Source organism: Marmota flaviventris, chromosome 2, assembly GCF_047511675.1.
Source record: "Marmota flaviventris isolate mMarFla1 chromosome 2, mMarFla1.hap1, whole genome shotgun sequence".
Classification (NCBI taxonomy): Eukaryota; Metazoa; Chordata; class Mammalia; order Rodentia; family Sciuridae; genus Marmota; species Marmota flaviventris.
In genome coordinates, this window is record NC_092499.1 from 14,390,106 (window position 1) to 14,406,821 (window position 16,716).

General features: G+C 43.4%; 1 protein-coding gene across 6 annotated transcripts in view; it reads left to right on the forward strand.

Moving 5' to 3' along the window:
- Positions 1-16,716, forward strand: part of Ttc7b (tetratricopeptide repeat domain 7B) — a 235,446-nt gene that overhangs the window by 45,742 nt on the left and 172,988 nt on the right. For 5 of the 6 annotated variants that reach the window (XM_071607605.1, XM_071607604.1, XM_071607606.1 and 2 more), the window contains one exon: positions 11,855-11,985. In XM_071607605.1, the coding sequence (XP_071463706.1) occupies positions 11,855-11,985 (131 nt within the window). Of the gene's footprint in view, positions 1-6,220; positions 6,288-11,854; positions 11,986-16,716 lie in introns of those variants that run through there. The other variant, XM_071607609.1, reaches the window with a different exon arrangement.

Below are 16,716 nucleotides of genomic sequence, written 5' to 3' on the forward strand. Positions count from 1 at the left end.
CCACCAATTCCATTCATAAAAATATAGCCAAAAGAATTGAAAATGTATGCCTACACAAGAACCAATACCTGGGCTTGGGTGGGGTGTTGCTACTCAGGAGGCTGAGGCAGGAGGATTGTAAGTTTGAGGCCAGCCTGGGCAACTTAGTGAAACCCTCTTTCAAAATAGAATAAAAAGGGCTGAGATGTAGCTCGGTGGAAGCAGGCACTAGCCTTGCCAGAGGAAGATGGTGGGGAGGCCTCTGGGTTTAATTCCTAGTGCTCAAAACAAAACAAAACCAATACATGAACACTGATAGCAGTATTCTGTAGAGATCCAGGAAGTGGAAGTGGCCTGAATGTTTACCAGCTGATGACTGGATAGAGAATATGTGGTGTTTCACAGAATGAAATATTATTTGGCAATAAAAAGGAATGATGTTTGGAGCTAGATAATGGTGGTTGTACGCTACAGTAAATGTGCTAAATGCCACTACATTGTTAACAGTAAAATAATTGATTTTGTGTTTTGTGAATTTCATTTCATTTTATAAATATATTTTTTAGTTGTAGGTAGACACAGTTCCTTTATTTTATGTACTTATTTTTAAAAAATATTTATTTTTTAGTTGTAGTTGGACACAATATTTATTATTTTTTTATTTTTATGTGGTTCTGAGGATTGAACCCAGGGCCTCAGACATGCTAGCGAGTACTCTACCGCTGAGCCCCAGCCCCAGCCCCTTATGTACGTATTTTTAACGTGGTGCTGAGAATAGGACCCAGTGCCTCACATGTGCCAGGCAAGTGTTCTACCATTGAGCTACAGCCCCAGTCCCGAGTTTCATTTTTAAAAAAGGAATGATATTTGGATATTTGGTATATAGCTGTAAACATGATGAGTCCCAGAAGCCAGACACAAAAGATCATATTCTGTGTGATTTCATTCATATGAAATATCCAGAATAGGCAAATCCATAGAGACGGAAAGTCAGTAGATTAGTGGTTGTCAGGGTCTGAAAGGAATATGGAGTAGGAAGTACCTGCTTATGGGGAAGGGTTTTTCTTGGAGCTAGGTAAATGTTCTGGAATTAGCTAGTGGTGATGGTTCCACAACTGGACACACACACCAAAACCACTGGATTGGTATACAATTGGTACCATATACCAATCCAGTGGTTTTGGTGTATAAATAATATCTGGTTTATATTTTTGGTATATGAATAATATCTCAATACTATTTAAGTATAAATAAAAATAACATAGCCAAAAATAACATAACGAATGAATAAAATTCTCCCTCTTGGAGACTTTCCAGCCTACTATTACCTCAAGATAATAATAATGCGATGAATGGTCCTCAGCATTTGTGCTTCTGAGCTCTTCCTGTTGCCAGGCGCTATTCTAAGCACTCAGCACCTTTGCATATGAAGTCAGCTGTGGATTGGAGCTGAAGTCTGGCCTCTTGGCTGCTGAGCTGTCCTGCTTTACATATAGAGACAAATGCACCAGAGATTCAAGAGTGTGGCAGAGAGCCTAGGAGCAGGACTCAGTGCTGGACCTGCTGGGCTGCATCCCAGCTCTGCCATTTTGATGTGATCTTGGGTGAGTTACTTCACAGAGCCACGCTCTCCTCATCTCCAGTCTGGAGAGTGAATCCTCCATCCTAGGGCTCTCTGGAGAGTCAGGTAAATTATATCAGACTCAGAACACAGTCTGGATGCAGTGACTCCTCAATACACATTACTATTATTACTATTATGTGGGGTTACTAAAGGAAGACTTAAAGAATAGATTCAAATTGCAAACTTTTATTTAGTGAGCATTTCAGGTTGACTTAGCATCTTACTTGCTGGCAGAATCATAGAGCTGGAAGGGACATTTATTGAAAACTGATCTGCTCTAGTGGGTAAATGTGTAAAGCAGGGCCTGGCATCCTCTTCCTGTGTGAGGAGTGTGTATGTGGGGGTGTGTATGCATGTGTGTGTGGTATGTGCATGTGTATATGTGTGCGTGTGTGTATGTGAATGCTTATGCGTGTGCGTGTATACGTACCTCCTAAGAACGATGTGCTGAGTCCAGAAGGAAAACAATTCGTGAAAGCAACAGAGGGACCAACCATGGCTCCCAGCCCAGAGACCACTAAAAATCTCCGAAACTGGATTGACACAGACCTCACAGGATGTCTGGGCAGCCATTCCTGCTCTCTCCACCCTGCACTGGGGCTTCTCCTCCCACTGAACTGAGAACACCTGACACCTGTGGGAACCCGACCATCCTAGAGGCAAGAACACAGAACCGCAGGCTGGGCTGCCCTTGCCAGGGCTTGGCTTTGTGCATCCTAAATCTGTTTTCCTAAGTTTCTTTTCAGACTTGGAAATTGAGATCCCTGGAAATTGTCTTCCTGCCTTTGAAGCCCACGCTCCAGGGTGGGGTATCAAAGACATGATATTAAAGTTTTTCTGGTACTTCTAGTTATAAACTTCCCTGTGGGTCATGTGACAACAAAGCATCAGGCCTGTCCTGGGCCTAACTTCCAGAGGTGTGGTCAAGGTAAATTGGCAACAGTGGCTGGTGTTAGAAAACACAGTTCATGTGCTTACATTTTATAGGCTTTTATTGCATTGCATAACTTTATAAGAAATTAATTTCCTATTCATTTCAGTGTGATTTTAAAAAATCAAAATATTTGTTTTGGCTGTTAGTCTTTCAGAGTTATATAGCTCAAGGTGGCATCTCAGTAGTTCAGCCCTTCATGGCAGACAATGAAAAGGAGGCCCAGCGTCTAGGACTTGCCTGGGGTGCTGCAGCTCTTGATAGGAGGGGAGCAGCACCCTAAGACTCCATACTTTGATCTATATGCTTTTGCAACTTAGGACTCATTGTGATGGCATTGTTTTTTATCAGACACTGAGTGCTGCTGTCAGCAGCTCAGTGAGAAAGGACTTTGGGAGCAGGGCTTTGCACTCAGTCAGACCAGGGGTCAAAACTGGCTTTATCAACTGTTAGCCTGGCGCCCTGAGTTCAGTCTTATGTAGAAGATTCTGTTAACACCTTCCTTGCAGGATGGCTGTGGAGATTAGGAATGCATGTTCAGTCCCAGGCATGGTGCCAGGGGCTGAGGAGGGATTTGCTAAATGAACCTTTATTATTATTGAAACTGTTCAGTTTTAATGTCCAGAGAGGGTGCCTACCTGAGTGTGATCTCAAATTTAACTAACTCCTCTGATCTCTGGATATTCTGGCAATGAGATGTGTAATTTTCTACTTTCTCACAGACCTCCAGGGAACCTGTAGGCCATGGGGAAATAAAATGGCGCTCCCTGGCAGAGGATTTGAAACCGTAGTGTTAAATGAAACGCAGAGGGAGAGTATAGTTTGTCACATGATGTTCTGCAAGTCACACCTAGATGGAACAGCTCAGAGGCTGGGCAGGTTTGAGCTGTTAAAAGTGTAGAAGTCCTCAGCAGCGACCCAACCGTCCTGCACCCACTCCACTTGCTGCCCACTGGTCTTCTGGCCTCTGTAGGCCACTTTTGCTTTCAAATCATCCTGCAAGGTCTCAACGGTCAGTGTGGCCTCTCAGGACATGACCAGGGCAAATCATTGGCCCCAACCCAGGGGGTCCCTTATAATTTCAACTTCTGACTCCTGCACTGACCTTGGGCAATTGCTGAACTTCTGAGAGGAGGATGGTACCTACTGAATGGACCAAACAGACCAGTGGAAATGGAAGAGCTTTGAAAGCTGTTAAATGTAACCAAATGATATTACTGTCATTAATTTATTTAAAATATGTTATCATTCCTAGAAAGGATCTCTTAGAAATGAGTGGATATGTGGAAATTCTTTCCTGTGTCAGAGAGAAAAATAATTTTTGTGGATACTCTGTTCTTCAAACCACAACAACATGGTTACCTGCTTCGATCACCTGCTTTAAAGCTGGCCTTGATTGTCAAGATCACTCGCTGTGGTGAGAGTCTCCTCCAGATGTCCGTGTGCTGGAAGCTTGCTCTCCGGCAGCTATATTGAGAGAGCATGAAACATTTAAGAGGTGTGGCCAGTGGAAAGTGATTAGGTCATTGGGGACATTGCTCTTGAAAGGGATTAATGTAGTTCTTGAGGGACCCTAGTTAGTTTCTGTGAGAGTGGGTGGTTATAAAGAGAATGAGTCTGCCCCTGAATTTCTTTTGCTTCCTGTGCCACCATGTGCTTTCTCCCTCTTATACATGTGCCCGTCATGATGCCATCTACCATGCTGTGATGTAGCCAGAAATTTCTCATCAGAGCTGAGCATATGCTGGTGCCATACTGTTAAACCTTCAGATAAAAAAAACCCCAAAAGCTCTTTAAAAAACCCACCTCTTTTATTTACAAAGTACCCAGCCTCAGGTATTTCATTACAACAACAAAAAACAGACTGACAAACACTTAATTTCTCCCTTTTTTGTACACAATTTTAATTTTGGAGATGCAGACCTATTGAGGCATTGCTGTTACATCAGCTTTTTTTTTTTTTTTTTTTTAAATCAAGTCTTCTTTTCAGTTTATTTTCGGTCATATATTTCTCTAGGAAAAAGAAAGTAACTAAAAACATTATTGAGATAGCTTCCCAAACTGACAAGGCATTATTTGAGATTTTAATGGGAGCCAATCTAGGCCATGACCTCAGGACTCTGCTTCTCAGACAGTGCTGATATGATCCCAGACACTTGAAAATTTATAGAGCAGTCCAAAGGGCCTGTAAGCAGCTTTGACAGAGGATTAAATATTCTGGAACTCAGCTGCACAGGCATGAAGTCATTGCAATAAATCAAGACACTGCCATTGCTCTGATGTGTGCCCAGTGGCACGTGGAATGAACACCATAACATTGGGGAGAGGAAAAGCAACAATAGCTAATTAATTTAATATCATAAAAGGCCTCCTGCCCAAGAGTGGACTCTTTCCTGAGAATGCGTTTGCCAGCCCAGACCTCGAGTGTCCACAAGTGTTCTGCCTAAGAACGTGAACCCGTAGAAAACACTGGTCTCTCCTACCAATGGAGGGTTAGTTGTGTAGGTGGTTTGAATATTCTTACTAACCACACATGACCATGGACTGCAGCCCTAGATGACAGGTTTTCAAATATTTCAGAACCTAGTAAAATACAGCTAATAGTCAAATTACATTTAGTGTATTTGGCCTTTATTTTATTTTTTTTTATCTTGGTCATCTTCATAAGCATTGGTGTCAGAGTCCAGCTTGCAAAGAAGCACAGTGCCAGAGAGTAGAGCCATTTCTTTTCTGACCTTTTAACATTCTCTGGGGAATTACTTTTCCTTATTCTGAATCCCTGATATCAACTTGCACATTATTTAGTTACTTCTCATGTAAGTGGACGGCAAATTGTGGAACAATTCATTAACATTTATATTCATTCTCTCTGTCTCTTTCTCCTGGTGGTTTTAATTTTGTACTAAGTACTTAAAGTGCGTTTAGGAAACTCTAATCAAGTATATATTCTTTTAAGTAGTTCTGCAGTTGTTATGCTAAATGGTGCACTTGTTCAGTTTATCTCATATTCTCCTCCAAAGAAAATGTCAAGAAGTTAGAATAGAGTTCACACTGAAGAGAAGTACTTTTTTTTTTTTGCAATGGCATAAACAATTTTGGCTCTGAGCAGGAACAGAATGAATATCGAGGACGCAAGACTCGATGAACATTAACAGTTATTATCACTGCATTCCTTTTGTTTTAAAAGTCCAGTTGAGACACAGAAGATAAAAGTAGACCCAAAACAAATTTCTAAAGATGAAAACTACAATGGCTGAAATTTAAAAAATGCAATTGCATATGATTGTGGCAGAATAGACATTGCAGAAGAAAAAGTTAGTGAATTTGAAGACATGGCAATAGAAATTATCCAAAATGAAACTGAGAAAAAATATTTCTTAAAAAGTGGGAAAAGTACAAATGAGCTGTATGACAACTTCAGGTGTCTTAAAGTGTACTAGAGTCACCTAAGAGGGGAAGAGGATGACATTAAACATTTTGTCATAAACCACACAAGTGAGAAATCAGTGAGAGTAAGGGATGGTAAATAGCAAACTGTCAACCCTCAGTTCCATACTCAATGAAAGCATCACTTTAAAATGAAGACCAGAGATAAGACAACATATTCAGGCATAGTAACTGAAAAAACTCAGCAGTAGCAGAACTAAACTACAAGAAATGTTGAAGGAATTACTTTCAACAGAAGGAAGAAGATGCTGGAAGAAAACAAGAACAGAAAGGAACAAAGAGCACAAGAAATTATCACTGTAATTGGTAAATATGTGAGAGTTTTTCCTTATGATTTAAATGTCTTTAAGATAATTGACTACTTAAACTAAAACAATAACTATATAGGGTGGGGCTTATAAAGTGTGTAAAAGTGAAATATATATGATAAATGAATAAAGGCTAGAAGGGGAGAAATGGATGTTTGCAATTGTAGAGGTGATGGACTATATATGAACTAGTCTAATGTCGTTTGAAGTAGACTGGCAGTTTAAACTCTAAATCAACCATTGACGCAACACAGTTTTAACAAAAGTACTTAGCTAGTCAAATAGAAGAAAGAAAAAGGGAAAAAACAGAACACATGGGATAAATTAAAAACAATTAGCAAAGTAGTAGATTTAATCTTAACTGTATAGAAAACTACATTAAATATAAGAAATTAAAACACTCTAATTAAAAGGGCTGAGATGTGACTCAGTGGTAGAGTGTGTGTCCGGCACGTGCAAAGCCCTGGGTTCAAGCACTGAAAAAAAAAAAAAAATAGAGATCATCACATTGGAAAATAAGCAAGGCTCAACAGTGTGTTGCCCACAAGAAACATTGTAACTAGAAACACATGACCTAGGAAAAGTAAGAATGGAAAAATATATAATGCTAACAGTCTAACAGTGAAGAAATGAAAGCTGGAGTAGCTATGTTAATCTTGGACAAAGCCAGTTTCAGAACAAAGAAGTCTGTTAAGAGGTTCTGTAAAATGATCTAAAAGTTTACACAGTAAGAGTTTTAAAATACATGAAGCATAAACTGAGAATTTAAAGGAGAAACAGACCAAATGCACATTTATGTGCAGAGACTACAATACCCCTGTTTCAATAGGTAGAACAAGTAGGCAAATTATTTGTGAGGATATAGAAGCCTTGGAACAATACAATGTACCAACTTGACCTAATTGAGAAAACCCCACCTTTATTCTCATTCCTGATGTTGCAATTTGTGTCTTCCCTTTTTCTTGATCAATCTGGCGAAAGGTTTATCCATTTTTTAAAAAATTCTCAGTAAAGATTTTCTGGTTTCATCATTCTCTATTGCTTTTCTGTTTTCTATTTCATTTACTTCCACTTTGGTCTTTATTATTTCCTTTTCTTCTGAACACACTGCTATAGAAGGGACCATCCTCAATCTAACAGAGGGTATCTATGAAGAGCTTAACAGTCATTACAGTTAGTACTGAACTTAATGGTAAAGGCTGAAGGCTTTCTCCTTAAGACCAGGATTAACGTAAGCATCTCTGCTCTCTCCACTTCCACTCAGCCTTGCACTGGGGATTCTTGACAGTGCAGTAAGGCAACGAATAGGAATAAAGGCATCTAGACTGTGGAGGAGGAAGTAAACTATTTGCAAACAACATGATAGTTGATGTGGATCTTCTGATGGAATCTACAAAAATGGTAGTGGAGCTAAAAAGGGGAATTGTAGCAAGGTTACAAAATACAAGATCACTATTCAAGAATTATTTCTATATACTAGCAATGAATAACAAGTGAATCAAAATAATACCATTTACAATAGCATAATAGATATGAAATACTTAAGGGCAAACTGGAAAAGGTTTGCAAGGCCTATATGCTGAACTCTAAAAACCATTGCTGAGAGATGTGAAAGATCCATACATAAGAGACATACTGTGCTCAAGAGTTGAAAAACTCAGCATACCAGTTCTCTCCAAATTAATCTCTAAATTCAGTGTAATCTCAGGAAACATTTTATGGTAAAAGTTGACAAACTGATTTTATATGGGAATGGAAATATTTGCAGAAATATTTGCGAACCACGTGTTTGAGCACTTGTATTCAGAATATAAAAAACGCTCAAAACTCCATAAGAAAATAAGCAACCCTATAAAATGGATAAAATATTTTAATGGGCACTTCACCAAAGATGTGTAGATAGCAAATAAGCACAATGAAAAGGTGGTCAGTATTGTTAGTTGTCTTGGAAATGCAGCTCAAAACCACAACAAAGTGTCACTTATAGTCACTGGGACTGCTGTAGTTAAGGAGTCAGACAATAACAAGTACTGCTGAGCAGGTGAATGCCCTGGAGTCCACATACATTGCTGGTGGGAATGAAGATGGCGCTGCTTCTGTGGAAACAGCTTGGCAATTTCTTTAAAAAATTAAAAAGAAATTTGATCCAACATTTGCATTCCTGGGTCTCCACTCAAGAGAATTAAAAAATCTGCACAACCCACAAAAAACCTGTCCATTAATGTTCATAGCTTTATTGTTCAAATAGCCAAAGAGTGGAAACAGCCCAACTGGCAAATGGGTAGATAAAATGTAGCCTTTCTACATGGCAGTAAGATGAATGGGGTCCTGATATTTGTTATAACATGGATGAATCCTGAAGATATTAGGCAGGTGAAGAAAACCAAAAGGACCACATATATGATTCTATTTATATAAAATGTCCAAAAAAGGTAAATCTACAGAGATAGAAAGCAGATTAGTGGTTGCTTGAGGGTGGGAATAGAGACTGACTTCATTTGTGCCAAAGCATTTGGGTATGATGGAAAGTTCTAAAATTGAATTACAGTGATAGTTGCATAACTCTGTGAATTTATTAAAAATTTTTTGAATTGCACACTTTATATCATATATATTATATCTCATTAGAGCTACTAAAAATGCTATACAGTGATTTGGGCTGCATAGTATTGGAAAAATAACAGACAAGTAGATCAATGCAGCAGAATAGAGAGCTCAGAAACAGATCTGCTCAGCTATAGTCAACTGATCAACGGGACCAAAGGCAAGTCAATGAGTAAAGGGTAGTTTTAAACAAATAATACTGGAACAACTGGACATCCAGATACAAAAAATAAAATTCTAGATACTGACCTTTGACAAGTATTAAGTTGAAATGGGTCATAGATCTAAATGTGAAGTACAAAACTTTAAAACTTCTAGGAGATAACAGAAAATCTAGGTGACCTTGTGTTTTAGTCATCTTTGCGTCACTATGACCAAAAGACCTGATAAGAACAATTGAGAGGAGGAACATTTTCATTTGGCTCATAGTTTCAGAGGTTCAGTCCCTGGTTAGCTGACTCCATAGCTCTGGGCTGGGGTGAGGCAGAACATCATGGCGGAAGGGCATGGTGGAGGAAAGCAGCTCAGGACATGACAGCCAGGAAGCAGAGAGAGAGCTTCAGTTCATCAGGGACAAAATATAACCCCAAGGAATGTCCCCGTGACTTCTCTTATTCAGCCACACCCTACCTGCCTATAGTTACCATCCATTAATCCAAATCAGTGGATTAATTTACCATTTAGGTTAAAGCTCTAAATCTCATCATTTCGCTCCTAAACATTCTTGCATTGTCTCACACATGAGCTTTTGGGGGCCATCACATAGTGCAACCATGACACCTTGTGTCTGGAATGAGATCTTTATAAACCAAAAGCACAATCCATGAAAGGAAAAGTTAGTGATTTAGAATTTATTAAAGTTAAAATGTTCTGTGAAAGATGTGGTTAAAGGAGTGAAAAGAGAAGTCACAGGCTTGGAGAACATATTTGCAAAGTAGATGTGATAAAGGACTTGCATTGAGAGATACAAAGAACTCTGAAAACTCAACACTAAAAAAACCCACAAACAAACCCCAAACCCAATGCAGTTAAAAAAGGAGCAAAAGATCTGATCTGATTATATTATTTGAACAATAATATAAAAATATAGTATTTATTATAAATAATAAAATGTATTTATTTAGTGATTTCATATAAAACCAAACATTCTCTTACCGTATGATCCAGCAGTTGCACTTTTTGGCATTTACCAAATTGAGTTGTAAACATGTCCACACAAAACACTCACAATGTGAAGGTTTATAGCAGTTTTATTCATAACTGCCAGGACTTGTAAGTAATCAAGATACTCTCTAAGTGGTAAGTAGAACATTATTTAGCAACAAAAATAAATGAGCCATCAAGCTAACACAAGACATAGAGGGACTGTAGGTTCTCAGTGCTAAGTTCCAGCACCAGGCTGAGAAGTGTATGCGCTGTGTGACTTCAACTGTGTGGTATTCTGGGAATTTTGCTGTTTGCTGAGAGCAACTTGGGTAACACCATTATCCAAAATGGTGCATGTTAGGCCATCGGTTCTTTCCTGACCTTTAGTGTCTGGTCCACTCCTCAGAGTGGTGTCCATCGTGAAAATCAGCAACTGATGCAGTGAGTGTTGGTTGGAGGCCAAAGACCTGGGTTTGGCCCTGTTGTGCCTTCGATGGTCAGTTCCCCCCTTTACTGTGGCAGTTCTCGTGTCTTCATCTCAGACTCCGAGGGCTCCTAGTTGTCCGTGTTCAGGAGGTCAGGTGGGCATTTTAGGGGGGTGTTTTGGTAGTGTTGTGCTCCAAACCAGTGGGCCAGTCTGCTTCCTATTCCTCTAGCAAAATGTCTGAGATGATCAACTTATAAAGAGAAAAGTTTTTATTTTGGCTCAGAGCTTTGGAGCTTCCAGATAATAATCAAATGGCCCTGTTTCTTCTGGATTTGTGAGAAGCCAGCACATGGTGGCAGGAGCGCATGACAGAACGAGCCGCTCACCAATGGCCAGGAAGCAAGAGAGGGCAGGAAGGGGCTGGGTCCCACGGTCCCCTTCCAGGGCAGGCCCCCAGTGACATGAGTACCTCCCCTCTGGATCCCCCTTTAAAGGTGCCATGTGTCCCATAGCAACACTCTGGGGGTCACCCTTTGACACGTGTGTCTTTGGGGTACACTTAAGATCCAAGCTATAGCAATCAGCTTTATTTATATAAAAAAAATGTAGGGGCTTGTGCTGTCTGGGTGAGCTCTCTCTATCAGAGTTTTCCAGAGAGACAGAACCAGCAGTGGGTGAGGTTTTGTCTCACTGGGGTAACTTGCAGTCAGCAAGCTGGAGCCCCAGGACTGGTGATGGTGTAGTTTCAGTTGAGTCCGAGAGCTGGAGGACCCAGGTTCATTTCAGAAGATGGCAGGCTCAAGGCCCAAGAACAGACAGCATTTCCATGCAAATCCAAAGGCCGGAGGAGACCAGATCCCAGCTGTGTGTACTCACAAGTGTGGGGGTGTTCCCACTCCCTCAGCGTTTTTGTTCTATTCAGGCCTTTAACTAATTGAGTGAGACCCACCCATGTTATCGAGGGCAGTGTGCACACTCAGTCCTCCAAGTCAAGTGTTAAGCTAACCCAGAAACACCCTCAGACACACCCAGAATAATGTTTGCCCTAAAGTCTGGGCACCCTGTAGCCCAGTCAAGTTGACACATAAAGTTAACCACCATGCTTTCAGGTCTGGATGAGGTCCTGGTGAGGTGCTGGGTCAGGTTCTCAACCTCAAAGTGAATAGATTTTTCTATATTTCAGAGCCTCTTCTCTGCTGGACGATATGGGTGTTCCTTTTGGTGTTCCATTTTGATGTTTTATTTTGTCCTTAAGGAAGACAGAGGGAGGAGAATCTGCTTCTCTGATAGGCTGTGAGATCCTAGGACCATATTATGGCTCTGAAACACAACATTTAAAAATCAAGCCCCATGAAGAACCCTCACCAGATTTTTTGTTTGCTTTTCAGGACTCTGTTTAGAGAAGCTGCCTATTTCGTCTTCCACCAGTAATCTCCACATGGACCGGGAGCAGGATGTCATCACCTGTTATGAGAAAGCTGGGGACATCGCCCTCTTGTACCTCCAGGAGATAGAAAAGGTATGGGGACCGAGCATTCGCCCAGTGGTGACTTTTATTCTAAATCAGATTGTGCCCTGCGGCCGACCTTGGCAAGCTCCCACCTGCCTTCAGCTTGTGCGCCAGGCCTTCCCCGCCTTTCTGGCTGGCAAGGAGAAGACGCAGTGATTGTGCTGCCTTGTTTGGGAACAGATGGTTCCATGTGGGAGCCACTTCTGGGTTCTCTGAGCAGAAGTGCAGCTGGTTGTCCCTTGGCACCTTGAGGCCAACAAACACCCTGTTTTCTCTCCTAAGCAAAGTGGGTTGAGCTTCGTTCACCCTTGTGTGTCCGGAAGCCGGGATCTGTTCATCTGGGTCTGGAGGCTTTGCCCCGTGGCTATGGTGAAGGTCTGCTGGGGACTGGGACCAGCCTGTGTGGAGCAAGTTCTGTGTCCCTGAAGGTCATCTGGGATGGTCTTCTCCAGCGGCCATGTCTGCCTGAGTGTGGGGAATGCAACCCCAGCTGGCAGAGGCCACCAGAGCAGAGGCCGAGTGAGAAAGAGCCCTGAGCTCGCATCCTGGGCAGGGAGGCTGGAGGCTGGAGGCTGGTGGCTGCTGGCTGGTGGCTGGCTAGGCCAGGGAGGGTAGACGGCCAGTTTGGAAGGACCCTTGCTCTGTGGCTCCGCTCTCTTCTGGTTCCGTCACCTTGTGTCTCAGCGTTCCCATCTGTTAGAAGAGCATTGATGACAGTTCTGGCACTTTCGTGGCACTCTTGTGGGGTCACGAGGTCATGTGGAGAAAGACCCTCGGCCAGGCTTGGGAGCATGTTCAGTTCTGGTGAATGTCCCTTAGTTTTAATCACAGTAGCTCTCAGGTCTGCTGCTGGTGGAACTTCCTGGAGTCCTTACCATTGCTGGCCGCGACCTCGAGCCCTCAGGCCCAGAGGCGCCCTGTGGGGCTGCCCACGGTGGTCAGGAGCCTGGTGCGCTCGGCCTCGCCTTCCCTCCTTGATGGGGTGCTCTCTCCTCATGAGAGGTAGAACAGAGAGGGACTTCCTAAGTCTGTGAGCTCTGTCATTTTAGACTTGTGTGGACTGGGAGTCATTTTTGAAATCACTTTGCTGTATGTTGGTGTCTCCTGAGGCTCAGAATTGCCTGTGAGGAGTCGGGGAGTCGCGAGGCCCGCAGAAGATGAGCGGCTGGGGAGAAGGGTGGGAGCAGCGCTGACCTGGCCTTAGCCTGGATGGATTGGAGGGCCCTGTCCTGGGAACTCGGGGTCTCTGGCTATCCTGCCAAGATGTTGTTCTGTCAGAGGTTCTCTGGGGAGGGAATTTTGTTGTTTTTGTTATTCAGATTTCCCACTATGACGGGGGAGAAATGCCACGCAGGCTCCTTTGAAGGCACATCCATCTTGCCTGCCAGCCTCGGCGCTGGGCCCAGACCTCTGCTCATCCAGCTGCGTTGCTCACAGAGCCAAGGCCGCTGCGGGGCCCTTATTATTCTACCACTGCTGTCCACGCTACCACCTTGAGCGGCCTTTTCCTGAGGGGGAAAGGAGGCGCGTCTGCTCCGATGCGGCAGACCCCCGTCACCCCTGGTGCTCATTCCCACCCCCGCTCACCACTGGGCTCTTCAGCTGGGCCGTCAAGGAGGCTCCTGCAGTCAGAGTGTAAAGACGGATTCTTCTGTTGTTTGTTCATTTTGGTTCTGGGGATGTGGTGACCACAGGAGTTAGATTTTGAGGAGGAAATTGAGGCCCGAGGACACATGGGGGAAGCTAGAGCTAGCAGGAGGTGGCGGCTCTCCTCCCATGCCATGCTCCCTCGTTTTTCCAGTGTGGACAAACACGATGGTGCCGTCCCCAGGGTCTTCCTTATGGAAAGTGCTCAGTCAGCAGGGACCAGGCGAGCCCTGGCTTTTAGTCACAGGAGGAGGCAGCTTTTTCAAATTCGGTCTAAATTGTAGCACATCTAGGTGACGGTCACCTCTTTTCTGGCTGTGCTGTAGTTTTTGGTGTGAATTTTCCTTTATGAAACCCTCTTGGGCCTCCCCAGATTTCAGCAAGCTGGGTTATTGGCAGTGAGAGAGATCAAACGAACCAAACATCTGCTGTGACTGTCGTAGGTGCCAGGAAATTACGTGATGGTCAATCTGAAGTCTGGGGAAGGTGACCTTCTACCAAGCCCACTGGTGGGCTTGGTAGAAGCTGCAGGGTTGGTGGCTGGGTGGTTGTGCTGTGTGAAGATACCTGATAGACCTTTCAGTTATTTTAAACTTAATTGATTTAATTCTGAACTTAACAAGAATCATGCTGAATTGAAAATGGAAACATTAGTGAAACAGAATCTGAAAGAAAGAAAACCCTTGAGCAAGCCAGAGGGGCACAGTAGCTGCTGTGGAGCAGCCCTGTGAGCAGAGATCCCGCTGCTGTCGTCCTGTGCAGCGGCCCCGCCCACCATTCTGTACTGCCGCTCTATTGTTGGCTCTTAACTTCATTCATTAAAGATAATAAGATTTGGGGACTAATGTTTTTATCTATCTGTAAAAGCCAAAAAAATTGTGAGTCAGAGGCTGCACCATTCTGTGAGTTTCCCCACAGTGGGTTTGTTCAGCCATGTCGGAGTTGTTCACTTCGTGAAGGGCAGGGACCCTTCAGAAAGAGGGCTGACCTTGGCTTCCCCTTGAGGCAGCTAACTTAAGTGCTTAAGAAACAGCAGAGCTGCTGTAAGGTGACTTGGTGCTGGAGCCCCAGCCTTGCCACCTCTTAGCTGTGGAACTTTGGACAAGTGACTTAACTTCTCTGTGCCTCAGGATCCTAATCTATAAATAGCAATAATCATCACCAGATGCCATGTGAGGGCAAAGGGGGTGTGCAATGTGCTGTGAGCACGCAGTGAGGTGCTGGCTTTGTTGTCTGTTCCTGGGTCACCTGGCTGTGGAGTCTTTCCTAACATTTGACAAATTTCTCAGATAACAATCTGGAATATCGCTGACATTCTGTTTTACTGGAAATGTAAAGAATTTTTAGGGGAATGTTCCTGAAGAGCTAGGTTGCCCATCTGTGCTGAAGCTCCTGGAGCTGTATTTTTGCCTAGTGTCCCTCTTTCTGGGTTCTGAGTCTCTATCGCTCTGGCTGACCTTGGCCTGCTCCTTTGTTTCCATGTGGTGGAGCCCATCCTGCCTGACGAGGCCTCAGGGCTGGAGACCAGCGCTTGCTGAGGACCAGAGTGCACGGGGGATGCTGGGAGCTCCCCGTTCCCACTAGGGGGGCAGGGCCCGAGGGGGCGTGCATAAATGAAGCCGTGTGCATCAAATAATTGTGTGTTTATCATGTTAGGGTTACGGAGACATGGACTAATGATCTCTGTGATAGTTTGTTGTTGTTTGTTGTTTTGAAGGGGAATAAAATAAAACTCCAATATTGTCCATATAAAATAATTTACTCAAATAAATCAAATCAGTGCAGATGAAATGAGCAATTGCATAGGACGGCCTTGCTCAGATGGTGGCATTATGCCAAGAGTAGATCGTTCCCTGTCCTGCAAGGAGCTCCCGAGGTGCAGTGGTGGGAGTGAAGGTGACTCCGGTCTGGAGCTCACGATTCGAGCCCTGCGTTTGGCACATGCAGTCATCCTGTCCCTGTTCTGCAGCACCAGCCAACCAACTGGTCACAGCTTTTTTTGGCAGAAGCAGTGCCAGGTGGGACTTGGCCCTCTGTTGACAGTTCATTTCTTTACATCCTATTTTAGAAAGGAAATCAGTGCTAAATTAACTTTTTTATTGGCTGTTTTAATGCTAAAGTTCCAAGAAACACCAGGCCCCTGGATCTTGCATCACACGGCCCACATTTCCCGTGTCCATCAGGAAGCTGTTTGCGGGTAGCATCGCGGGCCTTGGGTTCATGATGTCCTCCCTGTGGAGGAACTTGCCTGTGGCGTTGGGTCCAGAACCAGATTAGTTCACACCAGGTGTCTTCACAGTTGGTGCTGCCGTTGAGAGGCGGGAGTGAGTCTAGAGTACCCAGGGCTGTACTGTGGCTTTAACACCTGGCCCAGGGAGGAAATGCCACTCCTTTCCATGGCGACCTTTCATTCTCACAGAAGCAGCACATTGTAGCTCAGGGCTTACCAAGGTGGAGCTGAAGGCAAGCTTCCTAGCAGAAGCCTCCAGAAACCCACCAGCCAGGCTGCTGCCTCTGCCCTGGTACCGTCCGCCGACTTTGAGCCTGTCATCTTGACTGATTGGACTAGGAGGCCACAGTGCTCCTAAGAATGAGTTAGAAAAGTCTAAAACCAGAAAAGAGCAGTCACTTATTTTCATTTTTTAATTCTTGCTGCCAGTCTTTGCTCTTATAACTGAAGGGCTTTCACATACCATTAGACTCCACATTGTTTTCCTGGTAATATAATATTTCAAGATGTGTTTAACTAGTTGTGGGTCCACCTTGTTTAAAATTCCAGGGTCAGGCCTTCCTCAGTTCACTTCTCCCCTTACTTTGTTATTTCCTAACAAATTCACGGAAGTGGAGCTAGTTTTGCCATCTTCCTTACCACCTGTTGTGTCCAGTTGATTTTGACAAATCATACATCCTGTGACGTTGGCAGCAAAGGAGACGAGCCGTTGCTTTGTAGTCTTGGAAACTTGATGAAAAGTTGTTTGCGAGGTGAAACTAGTACCTTGTGAGTTTAGTTTGCATTTGTCATCATTAATGAAATCCATGTTTCCTTATATATTTGCTGGCTGTTTCTTTTTCTTTTTTCTTTCTTAAAATAAT